The sequence below is a fragment of the Cyprinodon tularosa genome, unplaced genomic scaffold, assembly GCF_016077235.1.
Source record: "Cyprinodon tularosa strain WSP-4 unplaced genomic scaffold, ASM1607723v1 ctg1087, whole genome shotgun sequence".
Lineage (NCBI taxonomy): Eukaryota > Metazoa > Chordata > Actinopteri > Cyprinodontiformes > Cyprinodontidae > Cyprinodon > Cyprinodon tularosa.
Genome location: NW_024037879.1, coordinates 219,930 through 241,994, shown reverse-complemented (window position 1 = coordinate 241,994; position 22,065 = coordinate 219,930). Strand labels below are relative to the sequence as shown.

Below are 22,065 nucleotides of genomic sequence, written 5' to 3'. Positions count from 1 at the left end.
GTTGTAATCTAGGGGGTCACCACTAAAAGTGGGAATATCTAATGGTGGCAGTGTCATCATTTTTTGTTGCTTCACCATCAACTCGGTTATTGTATTCTGACGAGTCATAACACTGCAGAGTGTTTCAACTGTATGGTTATCTGCTACAGTTGTAGCTTTAGGCTGCCATTTGCCAGTAAGCTGAGGCTGCTGTGCACCAATAGGTAGAATATGATGTGCAGCAATAGGCTGAGGCTGCAGTGGCATGAAATAACCATGAGTACTGTTATTGTCAGTGACTAGATTTCGACTTACAGGCAGTTGAATAAGTCCTGACTCAAGTGTCATTGAACGGCGTGATGAATGACGTGATGAATGGCTCATTTGAGAAGAACATTCATTTTCATAATTTTTCAACACTTGTAATTTTGCGTCTGAAGCTGCAATGAGCGTTTGCAAATCCAATTGTTCCTTTTTTGCCTTTATTTCAGCTTCCTGGCATTTTAATTCCTGTTTTTGCTGCAAAGCTATTGCCTCTGCCTGCAATGCAGCTTTCTCCATCTCTGCTTTAAGTCTAAGCTTTGAGGAAGTGGTCGACAGCCTACTTCCAAATACTGTCTCTTGTGATTTACTCCTCTTACTCGAGGCAACAGATACAGCGGATGCACTGTCCGAAGGGTTAATTTCGGCGTCACAGCGTCTAGCTTGTTCAGCGCGAGCCGCTACTATTTTAATCCACATTTCCACGTGATCAATGAAGCCCTGCATTTGCTTTGCATTGGGAATAAACCACAAGTTTTGATCCCTCTCAAACTCTTCCTCATCCATGAATTGTTGCAGACAGTCATTTATCTTACACAACTCTCCAAATGAATCTTGAAAACCCACACGTAATTTCTGTTTAACTGCATCCACGTTATTGTCGAATTCCATTAGTGTTTCAATCTGTTTAAGTTGGCTAGTTAAGTGTCCTAGCTTAGCTTTTCTTATCTTCAACAGCTTTCTCAGTCATTTTAGATTCTCTTTTTCCACTAGTTAATTGTTCAGTAACTTCTTCCATAATGGCAGCTTCCGTAATATCCAAACAAATTGCAGCTTACCAGAATGATCATTCACTCTTCCTGTGGTTAGTTACCTTACATCCATGTGTTTGTGGTAAAAGTCCGACCTTGATAATCGTTGTCCACGGTTTCCAAAGTTTCCTTAGTCCTTTTCAACGCGAAACAGAGCCAAGGTTTTCTGACAAAAATGTAGGGTAAATCCAAGAGTTTCAATTAAATCCGTGTTAGGTTGGAGTTTTGTGGCTGACGCGTGTTCCAGGATCCAAAAAAAAAAAAAACAAAAAAAAAAACAATAGCCTCCACTGACGTCACGTTTTGCCTTTTTTATTTTAAAACAAAGGGATAACAAAAAACGAACGTGTACAAAAATATACCTCTTAAACTTTCACAAAACTAAAATCTGAGGTTCCACAGAGTAACAATATATGCATGGCTCAAGCAAAACACGGTCAGAAAACCGTGAGCCAGCAACCTTCCTCCTCCCCTGTCTGTTTACAACGGTTACATTACTGGGCACCTGGCGCAGAAAGATGATGTCATCAAAAGGCACACTAAGCAGCGTCCTGTAAATATTTTAAATTAACATTTTTTAACTTGTATATATTTTTAAATCAAATGATTATTGTCACTCATTAATGTAAATGAATATAAAATTTTCATAATACAAATAATTTCAAACTATACATAAAACAGGCATATGGCGCCTACAACTCCCTTTTAACGAAAAGAAACCTCCAGCAGAACCAGGCTCTGTGTGAGCAGCCATCTGCTGAGGCCGACTGGGGTTTAAGAACTAAAGTAGCAGAGCTGCGCTTGTAGCCCATTAGTGGGAGAAATTAATCCGCTTCTTTGACATGCACAGCCCCCTGATGCGGTCAGGTGACAGTAATAAACAAAAAAATAAATGCATATATCATCCTTTACCTGCAGGCTGGAGCACTGCTTGTTTTTGATCTATCTAACATAGAAATACCTACTTTTCATAGGTATGTAGGTGTGAACAGAATGAGTATTTGTTGCACCCTTTTGAAAGGGTGGGGAACTGTCTCCACAGACAGCCACAGTCATTGACTAAATGCTGGATGAATGTTTGTAATTACTTTTCTGGTTTTTGTTTTCCTCATGCCACTCCTCCCTTTACGGGTAGGATTCATTCTATTAATTTTAGAAAAAACTACCAGTGTTAAGAGACACATTACTGGCATTTACACTTGATTTGATGTTGTAAATATTAAATAATTTGTAAAAAAAATAAAATAAAACTGTTACTGTCTCAGTTTCCTAATTTCATCTTGATTAATTTTTTCTTTCTTTTTTTTTTTATTTAATACGAGCTGGAAATTTTCCCAGATTGGATTTCAGAAATATGGCCTTAATGAAATAGCCTATAGTGTTACAACAAAAAAATCACGGATCCCTTTAGTGGAGTTCTGATGAATTATTGGTTTCTGAAATAAAAGTCAATCTTGCATATTTTTATTACCTGCGCTTTATTTATTTTTTTTGTAGATTATGTGTGATTATTAAATTACATGGCTATCTAGATGTAACATAACTTTGAATCAATCTGAAAAATAGAGATGGTTTATAACAGCTTATTAAATATTTCACATTTGGCAGAGTCTTGTGGGTTTGATGCTGATCTTATTTATTATGCCTGTCACTTCAGTGACATTCAGGCATGGGAACAAGATATTAATGCATAGCTAGCTTCTGAGTCAGACAGTTACTGCCCTACACTCCTTTGTTTTTTTATTGTTTGTTTTTTTTAGCCAGGAATTTTGTTCTGTTGATACAGGAATTTAACCTGACAACGGCCAGATGCATGTCTCGCTCCGCCTAGCTCCACTCACATACATCTGGGACACCGCTCATTGAAAGTGATTTCCCCAACCAAATTTATGGTCTGGCCAATCAGGACGAAGGGCAGGTGTTTCCTGGATGTGACGTAGTGGAGAAGCGAAGTCTGCTGTGCACAATGTTGCCTTTTATCCGCACATTTTCATGGCACAAACGACATTGATCATTTACCGACATTGTGCTGATTCCACTGTTGCTATATCCAAGATGTCGGCTGTTCTGTTTTGTTTTTTTCCTGCGTCGCTCTCATAGCTTCGGTGTGAGTGGTTGAAATAGCACGTCAATAAAGATGACAGACAAGTGGCTTATCCAATCATATGCAAGGAGTTTTGATAAGGCCCAGCCTTCAGTAAAGGCAATTCCTGTGGCGGCGTCCCAGATGTATGTGAGTGGAGATAGGCGGAGCGAGACATGCATCTGGCTGTTGTCAGGTTAACAGGAATTGGGAAGTTTAAATCAAGCCTGGGTCATTAATCATTATTCAGTTTCTCTGGTTACTCACACGTTTCCCTAACCTGTTCCAAGGAATAAGTAATTTGTTGATTTTTATAGCTAAATGTTTACTGATTGTAAACTCACACAAAAGGGAATACATCTTTGATTAAGGTGTAGAGAGATGAATGAATACAACTGTGGTGTTAAAAAAACTAATAAAAATGATTGGTGTCACTGAGACACGATGAATTAAATTTATTTTGAAACTCAGATTTTTGTTTGCAATAAACAAATCAAAGTAGCTACATCTGAGCTACATTTCCAGGATCAGAAACCTTTTCAGAAATGGATTATGATTTTAGTTCAACTTTGAATAATTTAACCTAAATTAGCTCTAAACATCAGAGAAATTCTCACCTGCACTCAGTTATAGTTGGTCAAGGACTTCATGTTTTCAGGATATGCCTGGGTTGTAATACAGTAGCAGTCATTCAAAATGGCCCTTTACGGTCAAACGGCAGCTGAATGGCAGCCCACTTCCCTGGAAAATCCCCTCCAACTCCCAGCCACTGGACTGACCCCCTCTTGCATATTTTTTTACTCTGACTCCACTCTTTCACTGGATTACAGGGTCTGAACAGGAGATGATGCTTCTCTTTAGATCGTAATGTCCACAAATCATGACAGAATATTTTAGTACAAATTTAGATGTTTAAAAAGGAATTGTAGGGGAACAGCCAAGGGCCTATCAAGGATAGTGGGAAAATGTTGAATTGCTACTACTGTAAGTATTAGATTTGTGTTGCACAGTGTCAAAAAAGTAGAAAATAGAATAAACTAAACTATATTAACTATAAAACGAAACAGGTGTAAATAATGATTTAAAAAACATCCTTCTCTGATTTCTATGTACACATGCATGGTTTGTTCTCTATAACATTTTAGTGAAATGAAAAGTGGTCATAATGTATGTAGTGTATAAAAAAAAAAAAAAAAACATGAAATATGAAGGTTTAAAATTCCAGAATAATATTTGGGTTTGTAGATTGAATTAAATGTCTTCTATATTGATTTTAAATTTGCTCCATATAAATTTAGCATATCCAGAAACATTTGTATAACACTGACAAGCAAGTGATTTTTACAGAGATATTGTGGAGAAATCAAATGTCTTCTGTTAAAGTGCTGGAACACAGAATTAGCATGACAAAGATAACACTGGCTACTCAGGAATTAGGCCACAGGTTTACATTTCTAGCCTGGGGTCTGTAAGCTTTGAGTTTGAATGTTTACATCATGCATGTGTGGGTTACCCGCCTTCCTCTCACCACTACAACCATGACTGTTGTCCATCAGGACCAGAACCTCCCGTCACAAAAACAGTTTTTTTCCCATCTGCTATCGGCCTTATGAACAAGGCCAAGACCCGCCCGTGACACTGGACAATGTTTCTCTCCCCCATTCAGGATTTCTGCGTTACATTAACGCACAGTCTACTGTTTGTATATAGCTTCTGTGTATATATATATATATATATATATATATACATATATATATATACATATATACATATATATATATATATATATATATATATATATATTCTATCTTATTTTGTTTTTGTTTTGTTTTTGTTTTTTTTGTCTTCACCAACAACACCAAGTCAAATTCCTTGTAAGTGCAAACCTACTTGGCAATAAACTTGATTCTGATTCTGATTAGGTCTTGTCATGCAATTCGTTATGATTTTTTTTTCATTACATAAGTCCTGTCAAGAATAGTGGAGGATTGTAGAAGATCCAAATGCAGAGTCAGAGGCTGAGTTGGTTTTTTGCACATTTATCAATTAGTGGTGAAAACAGAAGCATAAATCCAGAAATCAGGGAACACAGGAACCCAAACGAGGTGGAACACCAGGGTTCAGGAGGAAATGATGAGAATCCAGCAAAGAGAAACTGCAGAGGAGGACTGTCTGTGAACTTCCGCCTTAACCTCTTAATCGACTATCTTTTTCCCTAGCAGACTTTATAGTAAACTCAGTTGCTCATCAAAAAGATAAATAAAATGATGATGATTTCAAGTGCTCAGAGATGTGAAACTATTATTAAATAACTACCCGTTTCTTATGGCTGATAATAGCTGCTTCGGCTGCGTTGAAAACCTGTTACGATCACTATGTACCTATTTTATACTTGTTAGCTACTTTATCTGCTATCCTTTTTAAACTTAATTTTAAAGCTTTGCTTTGAATAAATTCCCCTTGTTTGAGTTGGTATGGATTTCATGTTGTAATTAAAAACAACACAGTAGTTGGTTGGTTGGTTGTAGCATCAGTAACATGCATACAACTTTTTGTACAACTACTAATATTATGTTCAGATGACACATAAAGTAGGACCCACTTTTCCCAAAAAGGACAAGGGAATCATTTACTGAGTCTCATTCCAGAGCAACACGCATCTAATATGGATTCCAGCACTGGGTGTCCACAGACTTTATTTGAAAGACTTGTTCTTTTTAACTGGCAACCTTTGTCTCCTCTGATAGCTTGAAGTTGTACCTTGCAAAAAATCACCCTCAAATCTTAAAAAGCATTGAGGTAAGTTGCTAAATGCTACCTTTTTTTTTTAAAATGTGAAACACATAAGTAAAAGCTTATCTAGCTTTTACAAAAGTGCCACTAACAAGAAGTGAACACGATTATCATGCCTTTATGGTCGGGTTTTTATGGGTGTTTGCTTCGATCCTTATCAATGTTGGTGCTTAGAGACATTGATATATTAAGCAACAGTCTAGATGGATTTATTGGCTTCTTTGAAGCAAAAAAAAAAAGACACTAAGAATCTTGCATGTTTTCCCCTGTGTTACCAGAGAAGCACAATATTATTTTTAGTGGGAGGCAGCGGCGCAGTTGCCGCATCTTTGAGTTTATCTTATCCATCTTCCTGCTATGGGGGCATTGTTGATGCAAACAAAGTCACTTAGCCATGGATTATTTGTTGCCTCAAACGTCCGATCCATCTCGCTGTTAGCAGCCATCTTTCCTTGACACGAACTCCTGTAGCAGGAAACAAAGGAGGGAAGGAAGATGCAGTCTGTGAGCAGGTGAGCCTGCACGCAGGGCAGCAAATCCAGATATTACGCATACGAATGCTCTCTTCGCATTTGCAAAGCTCACACAGCAGAAGTGTCTGCAAACTTCACGTGTGTAAAGAGAGCCAACCGAGAATTGACTTATAACCAATGAATTGTCTGTATTTCTTCTGACTTAAGCGTCTTTGTGTGTTTTCAGACTGATCTACTCACTTGTAGACCTTAGTATGCATTTGCAAATCTTAGCACACATTTGTAGATCAGAATACAGATTTATAGATTTTTTACACATTTGCATATCAGATTACACACAAGTTATTTCAGACATTTGCAGATATTTTCTAATCCCACTGCACACACACAACTCAAGATCAACACACAACTTTCCACACACATTTGCTAATAATATTGCAACAATAAAGCCCTCCTACTGTATGAGTTTTGTCCAATTAGTATAAATTCAGACAAAAATACACTATTTCTTTTGCAGAGAAAGCACAGCAATCATCTTCAACAAAGCCTTGGTCTCACTGCAACTGCCACCAAGAGGAAGGAACCTGGATCCAGAGAAGAAGAGCTTTGAGCCTTGAAGTTTGGTGTACTGCAACTTTAACATTTCTGAATAATGTAAGACATTCTTTTAAAAGCAAGTACTTTGTTACTTTTCCTTAAAGGTATAGAGGATGATCTTTTATTTCCAGGTGGATCATCTAAATAAGTGGTCCTCCTAATTGTCAATCATTCAGTTGTTATGTTTACATGAGGCCGTCTAAGTGCTCGTCCCGTCAGCTATCTTTTTCTGCACCTGTGAACTCTCAGGCGTATATCTGTGGCGAGCTATAGTTTTAGACAGTCATTGAAGCTCACCTTTCTCACCACGGTTCTTTGAAAATGTCTGAGGGTAGTAAGAGAAAAATTGTCTACAAAGTGCATGAGAAGAAAAAAAGGCCTCAAAAGAGGCAGATATATCCCGGAATCCTTTGTGTGGAGAGCACCCCTCACAAAGCATTATGGGATCTGCTGTCACAGCAGTGTACTCTCCCCATAGGCTGTCGCTACCCGAAATTGGCGACTAATGACAAAGATGGAGCAGGCACCGCGCGGCGGAGGAGGAGTTACGTTACCAACGGGGAGAAAAATGCAGTGATCATCTTTCCGAACGGTCAGTTAACTGAGTTTGGTGTAAAGTACACTAAATAGTCCCGGCTTTATATAGTGATTAAGGAATTCAGGGGTAAGGGCAGACATTTGGAAACAGTAAGCTTGTATGGGCTATTGGAACAGCAACTTTTAAACAGAGTGTGCAGTCGGAAAAACGCTCTCTCACGCGTTTAATAGGTGTTACCTCTCGGGAATGGATGCAAGGTTGTGCATGTGCATTTAGTGGAGAGGAAGGGTCTTTTAAAAAAAATTGCGAAAATCCTACACAATAACTTTAAGTATAAATGTTGATATGATGTTTTTACTTTTACTAGAGTATTTATTTGTTTGTTTATTTTTACTAAAGTACCTTTTCAACCACTGCTGTAATGTATCTCTCTGCTTTTAGTGTAATCCAATAATCTGCTTGGAGACACTATTTTACAGGTGGCTCTCATTCTCAGAATTTTAAAACTAGACTCCATAATGAAAATCAATTCAGAAAAGCCTTTTAAACCTCTACTATGTAACACAGTTTTTAATGTTCCCCAGGTTTTTATCATCACATCCTCGCCTTTGGAACACCGTAAAGAAGATGAAGCTGTTTTGTCAGCAAGCATGGCTTCATGATGACACGCTGTTTTAGAATGCTAAAACTCACAAACAGAACAACACAAAGTGCATTCAGCATTCTTGTCACCATTAAAGAGTGCAAATAATCCTTTCTAGATTAATGTTTCTGCTTTGGCATGAAGGATAAACAGCTTAGAGATAAACAATGGAGGTAACATTACAAGACAAACAAATTTGTTTAAGTGAACATTTTCTGTTAATCAGATATGACTATTTCTAAATTATAAACTATTAGTTGACAACTAACTGGAGGTAAGGTAAGGCCACTCTTGACCTCACAAAGCTTCACCCTCAGGCACTGCAAGATGCTCACAGTTCTCCCTGGACCTTTAGAGATCGATTAAATGCAGATGACAAATTTCAAAGAAATGTACAATTGCAACAACAAAAGTATTAACTCTATTATTTTATGTTATTATGAAAAAGCAGTTCTTTTTTCCCTTAAAATTTCAGTTTATCATATTAGATATTTAAAATTATAACATTTTATATATTAAACAAGCTAAATAATCCAGGGTTTTATTTTCCGCTGGGTATTGCAGTTCACAAAATGCAATTAGATTTCCCATTTGTTTTTTTATTATGCTAATTCTAATACAAAAAGCTTGTGACACTGTTCACCATGACCTGTCTCGCTAATGCACCTGCCCTACAAAGTAACCACACCTCTTCCTATTTTTAAAACTCCCCAAGCCATATTCTCTATGAAACAGGACAACATCCACAGAGAGTTCAGAGAGGAAGGAAACTTCCTTCTAATCGTCCTCAGAAGCTTTTGGAAATTTGAAAATACTTTAAGCAGCAGTAGAAAGTGCAAGGTAAGGCTTAACATTTTTCTGTCTCAATTTCACAATATTGTATTTAAAGAAATTATTGAATGTGTGATCAGACTGCTGCTTATATCATTAAGCATAAGTTTAATAAGCTGTTGTGTTTGAAAATAAAAAGATTTATGAACAAGAGTTACTCTTAGCTAAAGCTGTAAAAAAAATAAGTAAATTCAACCAGATTTCACAAAGGCGCAATGTCTTCCTTTTCTTTCCCACAGTTTAATTTCCAGGATGTCATCCAGACTGAGGCTGCTGGTTTTAATTTTCTCTGCATTTCCGGCTGGATTGTTTGTAATAAGTTATATGGACTGGTATTACCTTAATGTTCAAACCCTGTGTGCCTGTGAAAAATGTTTGTTTGAAAGTGGTCCCCTGCTCACCAGTCATCTGAACCCTTCTGCTGAACCGATTCTTTCCAAAAACACTAACCTTTCTGAGAACGCTTTCAAGTGGTGGAAGGTAGGCCATAACTTAAGTTTCACCCAGTTTAAACATATAGAAATTCCACCCACACCAGAAATTCATTCAGAACGGAACAGAACAATGATGTGTTCTATGTTGCAGAGTGTACAGAATGAAAAACGGGATTTTGCATTCTTCAAACAAACAGTGAACAGACTCTTTGAGATATTTCCCTCCAGTCCCCATCTTAGAAAACCAAGCGGCGACACCTGCAGGAGTTGTGCCGTTGTTGGAAATTCTGTAAATCTGAAAGGATCACATTATGGAGCCTTGATTGATTTCCAAGATGTCGTTATAAGGTAAAGGTTACAGTTTTTGATGAATGAAAAACAAAAGTATTCAAAGCCTAATGCATTGATTATTATTTGCTGTTTAGAATGAACTCTGCTAAAACTAAAGGCTATGAAGAAGATGTCGGGACCAAAACCACTCATCATGTCATGTATCCAGAAAGTGCGGTTGATATACATAATTCCACTCATCTTGTGCTGTTTCCATTTAAGATAATGGATCTTGAATGGCTCATCAAGGCTTTTACAACAGGATTCTATGGAGTGTAAATATTTTATATTGTCCTTTTGTTTTAAGCACATTACAAATTTTGTTTATCTTATTTCTTTTAAGGGCTGCTCAGCGACGCAGTGGGTAGCACTACTGCCTTGCAGCAAGAAGCTGCATTGAGTTTGCATGTTCTGCCTGAGCATGCGAGGTTTCTCTCCGGGTACTCCGGCGTCCTCCCACAGTCCAAAACCATGACTGTTAGGTTAATTGGTTTCTCTAAATTCTCCTTAGGTGTGAGTGTGTGCATGAATGGTTGTTTGTCCTTTTTGTCTGTGTTGCCTCGTGATGGACTGGAAACCTTTCCAGGGTGTACCCCGCCCATAGACAGCACCCCTTCACGAACCCGCTTGGGATAAGCATGACGGAAAATGAATGAATGAACACATTTTCTTTATTGGACAAGAAATAGCAATGACAGACAAAACAGTATTTTAAACCATAGTTTTCCAATGGCTGACTGAAATGAAAAAACACTTAGCAAACAACATTCTTAAAATCTTAAAGTATTAAGGGACTTAATACCTGGTATTTTAGACATACAATTATTTTGAAAACGTCTTCAAATCAATGTTTAATCACTATTAGGAAAATCATTTTCTAAATAGAGCTTGTATGAACCCCCTTTTTTAACTGTTTCATTTCTCGTAAGGGTACACCGACAGTGGCGTTGGATGTAGGAGTTTGCTGTGATATCGAAGGATTAACTGTTCAATCCCTGACTCCTGACTTTCAGTGTCGTTGTGTCCTTGGGCAAGACACTTCACCTGCATTGTCTACTGATTGTGGTCAGAGGGCCTGGTGGCACCAGTGTACGGCAGCCCCGCTTCTGTCAGTGAGCCCCAGGGCAGCTGTGGCTACAATGTAGCTTGCCACCATCAGTGTGTGAGTGTGTGCGTGAATGGGTGAATGAATGTAGTGTAAAGCGCTTTGGTCAAATCTCCTGACTTGAATAAAGCTGCTATATAAGTACATGCCATTTACCATTTACACCCAAGAGTTTACTTGTGAGTCTGGGCATTGATTGGTCGCAGGAAAAACAGAGCTAGTATCGGGGATGGCCCAGTTTTATAATCTTATCTTCGTAATAGTGCACACATTAAGACACAAGCCAAACCTGATTGAAACTGTCGGACCCCAGCCGTTTGTGTTTGAGCTATTGTTGGAGATAAAAACTGAAATGCAGAAGCCAGGTCTTTAGCAGGGAGAAATTACATTACTGTAGCCTCTTATCTGACAGGGGTTCTTTACTCCAACACTTTATTGTAAAATTGTTGGTCTTTTGTCCTTTAACCACAGAAAAAAGTTTCGAAATACTTCTAACATTCACACAAGGCGCTAGGAAGCCAAAGTGTGGATAGTTCTACAGCACCCCCTAGGTAAGAGGGCTAAAGATTATTGTCATTATGAAAAAACCATTGAAATAAATATCTTCCAATTTCATTCCTTCAGCTGTGTCACTAAATTAATTTACTTTAAACAAATTTAGTCATCATGGCGAACATGAATTTACAAAACGACTGGCAGTGTTTCTTTACTTTAGAAAGTCGAACAGAGCTGTTGACATTCCTAGGTTTAAGATTCCGAGACACATAACTAGTATGGGGAATACCACAACCTCCTCCAGTGGCTAGGTCTGGATAATAGTCACTCTCAGAAGTACTTCCACCTATCTGTGACCCAGTTTGGGGCACTGCTGTCCTGCATTGGGGGACAAATCACTCAGACAACAGAGGGTTAGGTGAGACAGCATTCTGGAGAACAGTCAGTCGCAGTGGCAACTCAGTGCAACAACACTGTCAGAGAAAAAACATAACCGAGACTAGGCTGTCAGCCACGTCGCCCTATGGAACAAAGAAACCACAGCAGGAGATCAGAGGACACCTCTGGGAAAATCAGCACAATATTGCGGTTAGTGAAGGCCTATGATAGTTCAGTAAGACAGCAAAGCATTCTGGTGGAGTAACAGTGCCAGCAGGCAGAGGCTACAGCTGGCTGGGGCTAACTATAGAAGGTAACTGTGGAGAAACATAGGAGCACAGCGGCACATCGGATAGGAAAAAAGAACACTGAAGGCCGGATAGAACCTATGGCTGCCCATGAGTGACACAGTGCTACATTGGGGATCCCAGCAAGGGATGCAGAGCTAAGAGGGGCTATGGCTGCCTGAAGCAAACCCGTAGAGGCTAACTGTGGGAGATGAAAAGATACCATGGAGGATCAGCGAAACCAGCCCTGGCAGCTTTGACAATGGGAAACAAAGATTCGAGATCACATGAGAGTGCCACCATCAAGTCCTCTTATACTGGGTTCCAGGCCGAAATGATGCAACAACGAAATGGATGAACTGCTTACATAAGAAATAAAATCATGGCTCAGATTAGAACCAGTGAACGCCAGCTTCGGCTAGATAAGGTGCTACCAAAATGATCTCCTGGCTGATTCAAATACAGCATAACTTGGAGCCCTACTGAGACCATCAAAGAACTAATGAGCTGATATAGGGTACGACATTAGATCCTTGAGTTGCTTAGCAAGGAAAGGTCAAGTAGGTATTTGGGAGAAGGAACCATTACGTAACGATACAAAGTGCCTAGAAGAGCTAAGAGCTGACCATGCAAACCTTCCTATGTGATTAGATTCTCAGGTATGAAGAACTGGACAGCACCGTTCGCAGATATGATCCACACCTGCTGGCTTAGGAAACTGACTTGTATCCATGAACACCTAGCAGCAAAATGACCTGGCTGTTGAAGAGCAGGACCCACCCTGAACGGCTGACATAGGGCCGAAAAGTCCTGATAATGAAAGACCCCCAGAAGGGCATAATCTCAACTAATTATTAACACCACAGCATAGCCTGTCTCTCGAAAAACATTGAATCTCCAGTCAGGTGTCATAGCAATAAAAATAAGCAGGAGCATGGATCAATACATGACAGACCCACAGAAAGGCATTGGTTAAAAAAAACAAGCAAAAAAACAGAGAAGCCAAACAACAACTACTGGTTGACGGAACTTGTTTGCACAAAAACATGAGTATTTGTCTTTCCGAGTCTTCCTTTGCTAGTTCATAAAACTAAGTAATATATATAAGAATCAGGAACACCAGTAGATGAGTTTGAATCGCACAGACTAGTACTAGCAGTAGACATGCTGGTTGGTCATGTTGTTTGTCGTAATAGGTGCTGTAAAACCTGACGTTATCCAATGAAAAGCTCTGTTAACAACTGAACACATATGTGAGCTGTGTGTCTTGTTCATTATTCTCAGAGTGAACATTGCACTCATTCACATTCATTACTTTAAAACTGATCCCTTTAGTTCACCGCTCACAAAAAATATAAATGTATTCAGTGAACGGTATATATTGGTTACATGTTAGGTTTAGGACTAAGGTGTGAGTTGAGTTTAGGTTAGGATTAGGTATGAACCCGTAATGTCTAGGTTTAAGATAAGGGCCAGGGTTAGGCTGAAGAACTCTTTTAAAAATGAAAGAAAGTCAATGGAATGTCCACGCTGGAATAGTGACACTTGACATGTGTGTGTATATGTAAGCCCAAAATTTCTAATAATAGGTGGACTTTGTAATGCTAAAATCTAGATTTCTTGGTATTTCAATCTGTAAAATGATTGTTTTTCCACTTTCTTTTTTAAATAATCATTGTGTTTTTAGTCATGTTATATTGTATTCAACAGATCTTATGCACCAATAAAAACCAAAATTAGAGCCAATAAAGACTTGGTGAGTGAGCATTACATTTTTTTTTCTCTTCTTGCTAAACTTACTTTTCAATACTAGAGACTATTTCCTTTTTGACAGGTGATGGTGGTCAACCCAGCTTTTATGAAGTATACCCATGAGACCTGGCTGAAAAAGAAAGGAGCATATCCATCCACTGGATTTATGACTTTTATTTTTGCACTCCACATTTGTGATGAGGTATGTTTTTCAAAGTTATTCTTCACGGTTTTAATTTAATATAAAAAAAAAATAAAGCATAACCTGCCCCCACATGAATGTCACCAAAATGGAAACTGCCAAGACATGTGAAAGTTATGAAAGGGGGTGGGTATGAGGAAAAGGTCATTTTCATTCGACTGAGTGCCTATATTAAAATACAGTCCAGGATAATAGGTAAGAAAATAGCTGAAAAATCCTGTATGTTATGCTTGCATTTCTCATATTTCCACCTCCAGGCTCACCTGTCTAAATAGCTACTTGTACATGGACATAAGTAACTGGAATAAACAGCTGATCAGATTTAAAATCTGTCATCTAAACATGTCAGAATATTCTCATAAGATTCTGCAGTGTTGCCCTGCGATAAACTTGTGATCTGTCCAGGCTGTACCCCGCCTTATGTCTTCTTAGACTGCTAGACTCCTGCTGCAGGATTGGAATGTTGTCATCCGAATAAGAGTCGTAGTTTATAGATTGACAATCCAGTCAGCATGCAAGTACATGCTTGTCAGGTTTTAGCTTCCTCTGAAAGAGATGAGCCGCCATCCCACATAAACCTGCTGTATTTTTGCTTTGATTGGCTACAGTAATTGCTCTGGCTAGCTCTCATCAGAATATTCCCATTGCCATGTTTACATGACACATTTTTATTTTGCTTGGCCGTTTTAATCTGATTACTTATGTCAATATAAACTGTACAATCTTATTTCAAGTAGTTTAATCCAAATTAAATTCAAACTGATTGTGTAAATCTGCACATATAAGCATAGCTACTGTGATAGTTTCATGACACAGTTAATTCGTTCTCTTGAATTGAAAACATTGGCTAGAGCAGTGTATTCGTCATTGCTATAGTTGTAATAAAAGCTTTATCAACCATTAGCAATTACAATTACACTAATTACTCTGGCACATGTTTTCTTTTTAAAAGCAAATGTATCATACCGTGGGAGTTATTTCACACAAAGTTCTTGCTCTCTATTGAAGGTTAGGATGTTTTTTTTTTTTTCAGCGTGGGATTATGCTAGGCATTTGCAAAAAAATAAAGTTGGCATGCTAAAGATGTATAATAAATTGATCAAAGAGTTTTCTGTAAAGATATTAGCTCCCTAAAAGTAGGCATGCACTGTAAGCTTTGGTATGTCTTGACATCATTTCCTTACAACTTTGCTGGCTTTCCTTTGATAATTTTCATTATCATAATCTTTTGACTTTTGTAGGTCCATGTGTTCGGCTTTGGGGCAGACAGTGATGGAAACTGGAGCCATTACTTTGAAAAGTTAAAAAATAAAAAGTTAAAAACTGGACAGCACCCTGGACATCATGAATATGACATCATACATTTTTTCTGCTTCACAAAGGTAGACAGCTTGACAAAGCTGGAACTTCAGATGGTATCAGTATCGGCCGATACTGCACAGCCAGGTATTGGGGCCAAAAAATGGCATTGGCGCAATACTATTATATATATATATATATATATATATATATATATATATATATATATATATATATATATATATATATATATATATATATATATATATATATATATATATATATACACATACATATTTTTTTTCAAACTTTTTGTTCTACTGTGTAATGAGTTTTATACATAATTTTTACTTTGTCAAATCCACTCTTAAACTGCATCATGTTTTTTCTGGTTGATTTAAATGAAATATTAGAAGAATGCTGTTGGGATAGCAGTTTGGCAATTTGATCAAAGATCCTATGAGGGGTTAACTCTGCACTGCTATTATTTCTACATCAGTGGGTTGAGTTAATCGCAAACCCTAAAAAGACATTGGTTGCGAGACTGCTTGCAAGCGTCTCAACTCTGCATGCTCAGTTTGCTGATAGAATGCAGGCTCTGACTAAGGGGGCTGTTAACAGAAAGCTGCACTCGTGGGGTGGAGCAGTTACGCCCGAGTGTGTACCGGATCCCTTGAGATCATGAAAAGACAGCTGGCTCCGTGAGTAAGCACTTGCTGCTAAAACATGTTCAAACAAAGTTGCCATTTCAGCAGACAATGTGTAAATTTGACCTGTTTAGTTGGATTTTTAACATAAATGGAACACACTTTTCTTGCCAGTGTGTCAAACTTTTTTTCTTTCTCATGTCGTCCGTATCAAACCTCTGCATGCATCTCACCAAAATCAACCCATAAGCTATATCAGTCTGACAATCAGGAACGCAGTCGTAGAAAATCAGGAGCTGGCTACTGACATCATACTACATTTATTTTGTCAGAATACACCAAAAAGTGATTTATTGTGTTTGGGGTGTGAAGTTTTAAGTACTTCTTTAAGTGTATTCTTCCATTGCTTTCTTTGTTTAAATTTGAATTAAGAAATATTTCTCCTATACACTGGAAGTGAAAAGCTGTGGTGGAATTCTGGCTCAAAATACTAAGTGTAATGATTCCAACATGTGTCAAAAAGAAATCCGACTCCCTTTGATCTGCTAAGCTTGACATGTGTGTAGAAGTCAGGATAATTTTTGGTCAGAACATCCAGGCAAGGCAAGTCTTTTTGCCTTGCCTGGATGCAATAAAAAAAAAAAAAATCATTATTAATCATTAAAAAGAATGAGGGTGGTTGATCTACTGACAAGTCTGTAATGTATTTTGAGCTAAGCCTTTCAGTGAATTAAAGACTAAGATTTATTTAAAATGTTATTCTTGGAAGAAGAACTGGGCTGATGTGCTCCACTTTCTTAGCTTTAGTGAGGATGCAAGCAGCAGCCTTCTGGATCAGCTGCAGCTGTCTGATCAATGTTTAGGCAGACATCTGAAGACACTGCGGCACTCATCAATTCTACCTAAGATGAAAGAAGCATGAATTAGTTTTTTGAAGGTCCTGCTGATACATCAGAAGTTAAATCCTAAGCCTCTCTCAGAAGAAATTAGCGGGTTAATTTCAGGTTTTATAACCACTGGTCAACCCTCTAACAATCCACATTTGACTCCCTTAAAAAAAAAGCTGGGGCTAACTGCCTGCTGGCAAGCTGCTCGGCCTCTGCCCCCTCATTGCTGCATGTCTGGTGACATTATCACACTGGGTTAGCATTGATGATATCACCAGTTCAACAGAAATCAGGAAAGTAAACAATGGAGAGAAACATGGAAGGGAGCAAGCGCGTAGTAGGTGTCTTTCCGAATCTCTCCTCAGTGCTTTATTGAATGTAAGCAGGGTTATATTGGCTTGTTAGATGTATTGATATGGGCAGTCTAAGACATAACTGTGCACTAATCACAGTGTCTAATCAGCATCTTGATATGGCACACCTGTGAGATGGGATGGATTATCTCAGAAAAGGACAAATACTCACTATCACATATTTAGACTGGTTTATGACCAATATTTGAGGGATATGGTGATATTGTACAGTATATGTGAAAAAAGCTTGCGCCTTCTACCATTCATTCATCCTGTCCGCTGAACTGCTGCTAGTTTTCCTCACATGCCTGGAAGATGTCTAGTGCTACTACAACAGATGATCTCGCTCTCGCAATGGAATTGAACTATTCAGATTAGCTAGCCAATTAAATATATGGGGTAGAGCATTAAACCAGTAAGCTTTGAGTACAAAAAAGGTGTGTCTCTCAATGATGCATATTTGTTTAAAACAAAAGCTTGTGAGGTTACTCAATACAGATGGAGAAACCCAAACATCTGGTGAGATTACTGATTATTTTTTTTAATCCTATTTCTACTTAAGTAAAAGTGAATAGTTGAATGCTTTAAACTACTCCTAAAGATAAAAAAAGATGCTCGAGTAAAATGTAACTAGTTACTACCCACCTTTGCCAATGAAGCCTATTGTTAACCCTGCACTGTAAAGCTTAAAGCTACAGTGTGTAATAATTACAGGGATATACAGTCAGAAATCTAATATATTATACAAAACTATGTTATTTATCATCATCTACGAGCTCAGCCTCTTAACCTTAATATTTGCGTTGCCTTAGAATTCGTTATTTATAATTACATAGGAGCGGGTCTCGCAGCCATGGAGGCAGACATCTTTGCGCTACGGCAGCGCAGAGCCAACAAACTAGCAATTGCGAGATCGCCAAAACGTCACGATGTAGAAAAAATAACGGGTATATTTATTATCTTAAGTCTACATGAAATCTATACCCTACACAGACTAATGAAATACTATCTGTAAAATTATCTATGTAAACAAACCTCATCACTTGAGAAGGTAGGTGATGCGGACGTTGTGGAAGACATTTTGTCCCGTAACGCTCGCCGTACTGTTGGGAGGGAGAAGCGGTGGAGGGGAGATGTTCATGTTGCTGCAGTCTACAGTCTGACCGCTAGATGTCGCTAAAAGTTACACACTGTAGCTTTAAATGCATGAACATTATGACATGCATTTTACATGTGTTCAGGTCCCCTGAATAATAAGCACGGAGATTATGATAAGTAAACTGAAATGACTTCTCCACCCATTTTTCCGGTTTATGCACGGAAACTATTGCACCTGCCTTTGCCTAGGTTGTCTTATTTCACTGAAACGTAACCTGGTTATTGTTGGGTTTTTTTTGCTTGCGTAAGTGTTCATAAATCAGACCTTCCTGAAACAATGGTACACCCACATGTGTACCTAGAGCACGAAACTGGTTAGCCAGTTTTTGTTTAACTGCTTTGAATTAGAAGAATAAAACAGATTGTAGTTTAGAAAGACCTTTGCTCTAAAAAGTAAAAAAAAATTCTTGATGTAAGTGAATTTTCTTTTGAGTCATTTCAAAACCCTTTTGCTACTAGAGAATGGAGCTACTGTATATGGGGAGTATTGATGGTTTCAACTTGCTCGCTTTCCAGCTCATTACAATAAAAACAATTATTTCACTATTAACAGCTTTTTAAAATAAATTTTATAAGGAATAAGCATGAGCTCTAGGTTAAATTTAGCAATTTCAAAATGACACTGTATCACATCTTGTGCGGGCACACTTTACCTTTAAGATGACGTTTTAAAATTTAAATTTCATTACACTTATTACTATAGTTATGTAGTTTAACACCTTTTTTACTATATCATTCATTCTCATGTTGTAAGGCTATCTAGGCTGTTCCTCAGAATTCCAACTGACCAGTGATCAGAAGAGAAAGCAGCAGTTGATAATATAATAGGAGAATGGCTGCCAAGAAGAACCTAAAATAGGGTGTAACGAGTTTGTTGCTAAAATGACTCATGTCAAAAACATACAAGATTTTACATGATACTCCCACACTAACCCTAACCCTCCTTTCCACATTTACAATTATGGTGTTAAATAATCTGCTTCTTAAAAACTTTACAAACAATATGCTGCTATCACAAAACTAAATAAGATTGCAGCATATTTGTAAAAAAAAAAAAAAAAAAAAAAAAGTATTGGTAATAACTCCATTAAATAAGAAAAACAGCAAAAGAAATCAAACCAGTTTCAAGTGCGTGTCTAGTGGAAGGGCTTGGCTCAACGTCTGTCTTTGAAATATGAAAGCCATTGTATGTTTGTAGACATACTTTACATGTTTTGGCTTGAGACATTTTAGAGTGGAAAAACCTGCATCCCAATTGAAGGATTGTTGTCTTTATACCAAAGTGTTAGACTAGTACAGAGTTTCAAAGTTTAAAGAGCAGATTGCAGGTTACAGCTTCACTTTAATTAGTGTTTAGAGAAATCCAGCTGAGGACGGGCGACTCATGGCTCTCTGCTGAGGTCCGGTCCAGTCAGCGGCCCAGCAGTCGACACTTCCATCTCCACACATCCTCTCTGCATCAGTTCATCAGATTTGATCCCACTAAGATATGCAGTTCTTGTTCGCAGTGCCAGACCTCCAGCATACCATCGGGGGCAGCGCTGGATATCCCCACCGAAAAGCTTTCTGCTGCCTGTCACTACCCATCCATACCAGTGGCACGACCCCTACCATCAGCTCATTTGCAAATTTTACCCTCAATAAAAACAGTTAGACAACAGAAATATAATATGTTAAAGGTTAATTATGTATTTCCTGAAAAAAATAAATGCATTAAAATCATTTCGGTTTTATTACCCATCTGTGCCCATCCCCTATGCTACTTTTGGGAGCTAACTTTTTCGGCTTTGTAGTTAAACATAAATCTAGTCTTTTGGAGTTTTATTTTTTCCTTTCATGTTGAACTTATGGTATATAGTGTGTAATCTAAAGAAAGCAATAACAAAAAAAAAAAGAGGAACATGGTTTAATCATATTTTGCTGGACTACTCTGAACATGTCCAATGATTACATCAGAGAAGCGGTTTAACAGAGAAAATGTAAAAAGCATCATCATTTTTCAGAAAACCCATAAAACATTTTTTAATGATTTGTGTTCTTTAGAGATTTAAGGATAGAAATAAGTGCTTACTGTACCATGATTACATTATTTATGGAGACCTGGATGACTATCTGCTTGCACATGCGCAATTGTTAATTGGTGACACTGTCGGCAGCTTGTGGGGGATTTCCAGCTACCAGCTAAAGAGTTTTTAAGGTTTGTGGTAAAAATCTGCAAATACCAGGTTATACAATGAAATATTTTTCGTCAGCAGGTTTTAACATTTCTAATTCATTTGGGTTTTCATTAACTGGTTCGCCATAGTACATAAAAAAGATATCTCTTGATATTTATATACTTTTCATGTGCTCAATGTCTGCAGAAGCAATGACAGCTTGCAGGTAGTGTCCATATTCTCCCAAAAACTCCTGGATTAGCTTTTCTGATTGGTTAACGCTTTGGCATCCAGCAGCAAAAGTTTAAGCTGCTGAAAAACAGCATAGAACGCTTGGATGCTCAGACACCAGAACGGCTCTGATTCACCCCTCCCGACGCTAAGACGCGCCGCTGGAACCCTTGACGCTATCCACCATAGACTGCATGCAAACCAGACGCTGACCTTTTTTTAGACCTTGAAAACATCTAGGGCAGTAAGCAGTGAGAAACAACAGCTGCTGGCGGGGCAATGTCCCCTGCTTTTTGCGCGCTGCCAGAATAGATCAGATTTTCTTCCCTTTATTTAAAGTTTCTCCAACCTTCATATTGATCCCAATCAGGAATCCACTGGCAAGTGAGTGTTGAATCTCCCTTTAGCCGTCTGCTCCATATTGATCATAAACATCTGCAACATGTTTATGATCAATAAACCAAAATAAATGACACGTCAATCTCTTAACTACCTACTCTCCACACAGAGCTAAAGCCACGCCGACTTTTTGACTCAATTTGCCCTTACATTTTAGGCTGCCTGGGTTTTACTCATCTCAGTATGAGATATGTCTATATTAATATGTTTTATGATAATGAAAACAGTATTGCAAGTGGTGTTTGCTGTAAGGCTGTGCCTTACTATCCGAGGGTTCTTGGTTGAAGACCCAGCCTTATATTAGGGTTGCACTTTGTTGCAGTGGGTTGTTTTCTTGCAGAAAGAAGGTTCTGGGTTCATTTCCTCGCTGTGCATGCATTGGTTCTCTCCGGGTACTCAGGCTTCCTCCCACCGTCCAAAAACATGACTGTTAGGTTAATTGGCTTCTCTAAACTCGGCTTAGGTGTGAGTGTGTGTGTGCTTGATTGTGTGTCTCTGTGTTGCCCTGCGACTGACTGGCGACCTGTTTAGGGTGTAAACTGCCTCTTGCTCATAGACTGATCAAGATAGGCACTGGCCCAACCACAGCCCTGACAAGGACTAAGCAGGAGAAATTGGACGGATGGACGGATGGATGATGAAAACAAATAACCCAGCTGTATGGTTTGCTAAAGAAAAATAAAATACTAGAATAAAACAACAACAGCAAAAATAGCTTCCTGGTGCTTCCCCCTACTTTGGAAACAATAGCAGCTTATCAAGCAGCAACAACAAGAGAAAGAAAAACAAAGAGCTAGCATTCCAGCAGTTTTGACATCAGGATGTTGAGCTGGCATCTCTCTTTGAGCTGATTAAAACTGGTCTAACTTCTAAATGTTCCCGTGCATTTAATCAATTGTTAAAGTCTACTTGCCATGAAGTAGTATGAAAAAAAATATTTGT

General features: G+C 38.2%; 1 protein-coding gene across 1 annotated transcript; it reads left to right on the top strand.

Annotated features, from left to right (window-relative positions):
• The first annotated feature begins 8,886 nt into the window (after nucleotides 1–8,886).
• LOC119788186 (CMP-N-acetylneuraminate-beta-galactosamide-alpha-2,3-sialyltransferase 1-like) lies at nucleotides 8,887–18,429 on the top strand. Its single transcript, XM_038292378.1, has 8 exons — nucleotides 8,887–9,019; nucleotides 9,330–9,490; nucleotides 9,596–9,792; nucleotides 9,870–10,049; nucleotides 13,750–13,795; nucleotides 13,874–13,993; nucleotides 15,235–15,375; nucleotides 18,421–18,429. Exons 2-8 carry the CDS (start codon nucleotides 9,335–9,337, stop codon nucleotides 18,427–18,429), a joined length of 849 nt encoding a protein of 282 aa, XP_038148306.1. The 5' UTR covers nucleotides 8,887–9,019; nucleotides 9,330–9,334.
• The last annotated feature ends 3,636 nt before the right edge of the window (nucleotides 18,430–22,065 follow it).

Coding starts and splice junctions, on each gene's coding strand:
- LOC119788186 (XM_038292378.1), top strand. CDS start 9,335: ATGGACTGGTATTACCTTAATGTTCAAACCCTGTGTGCCTGTGAAAAA. Junction 9,793..9,869: donor TTCCAAGATGTCGTTATAAG/GTAAAGGTTACA, acceptor TTTGCTGTTTAG/AATGAACTCTGCTAAAACTA. Junction 13,796..13,873: donor TTAGAGCCAATAAAGACTTG/GTGAGTGAGCAT, acceptor CCTTTTTGACAG/GTGATGGTGGTCAACCCAGC.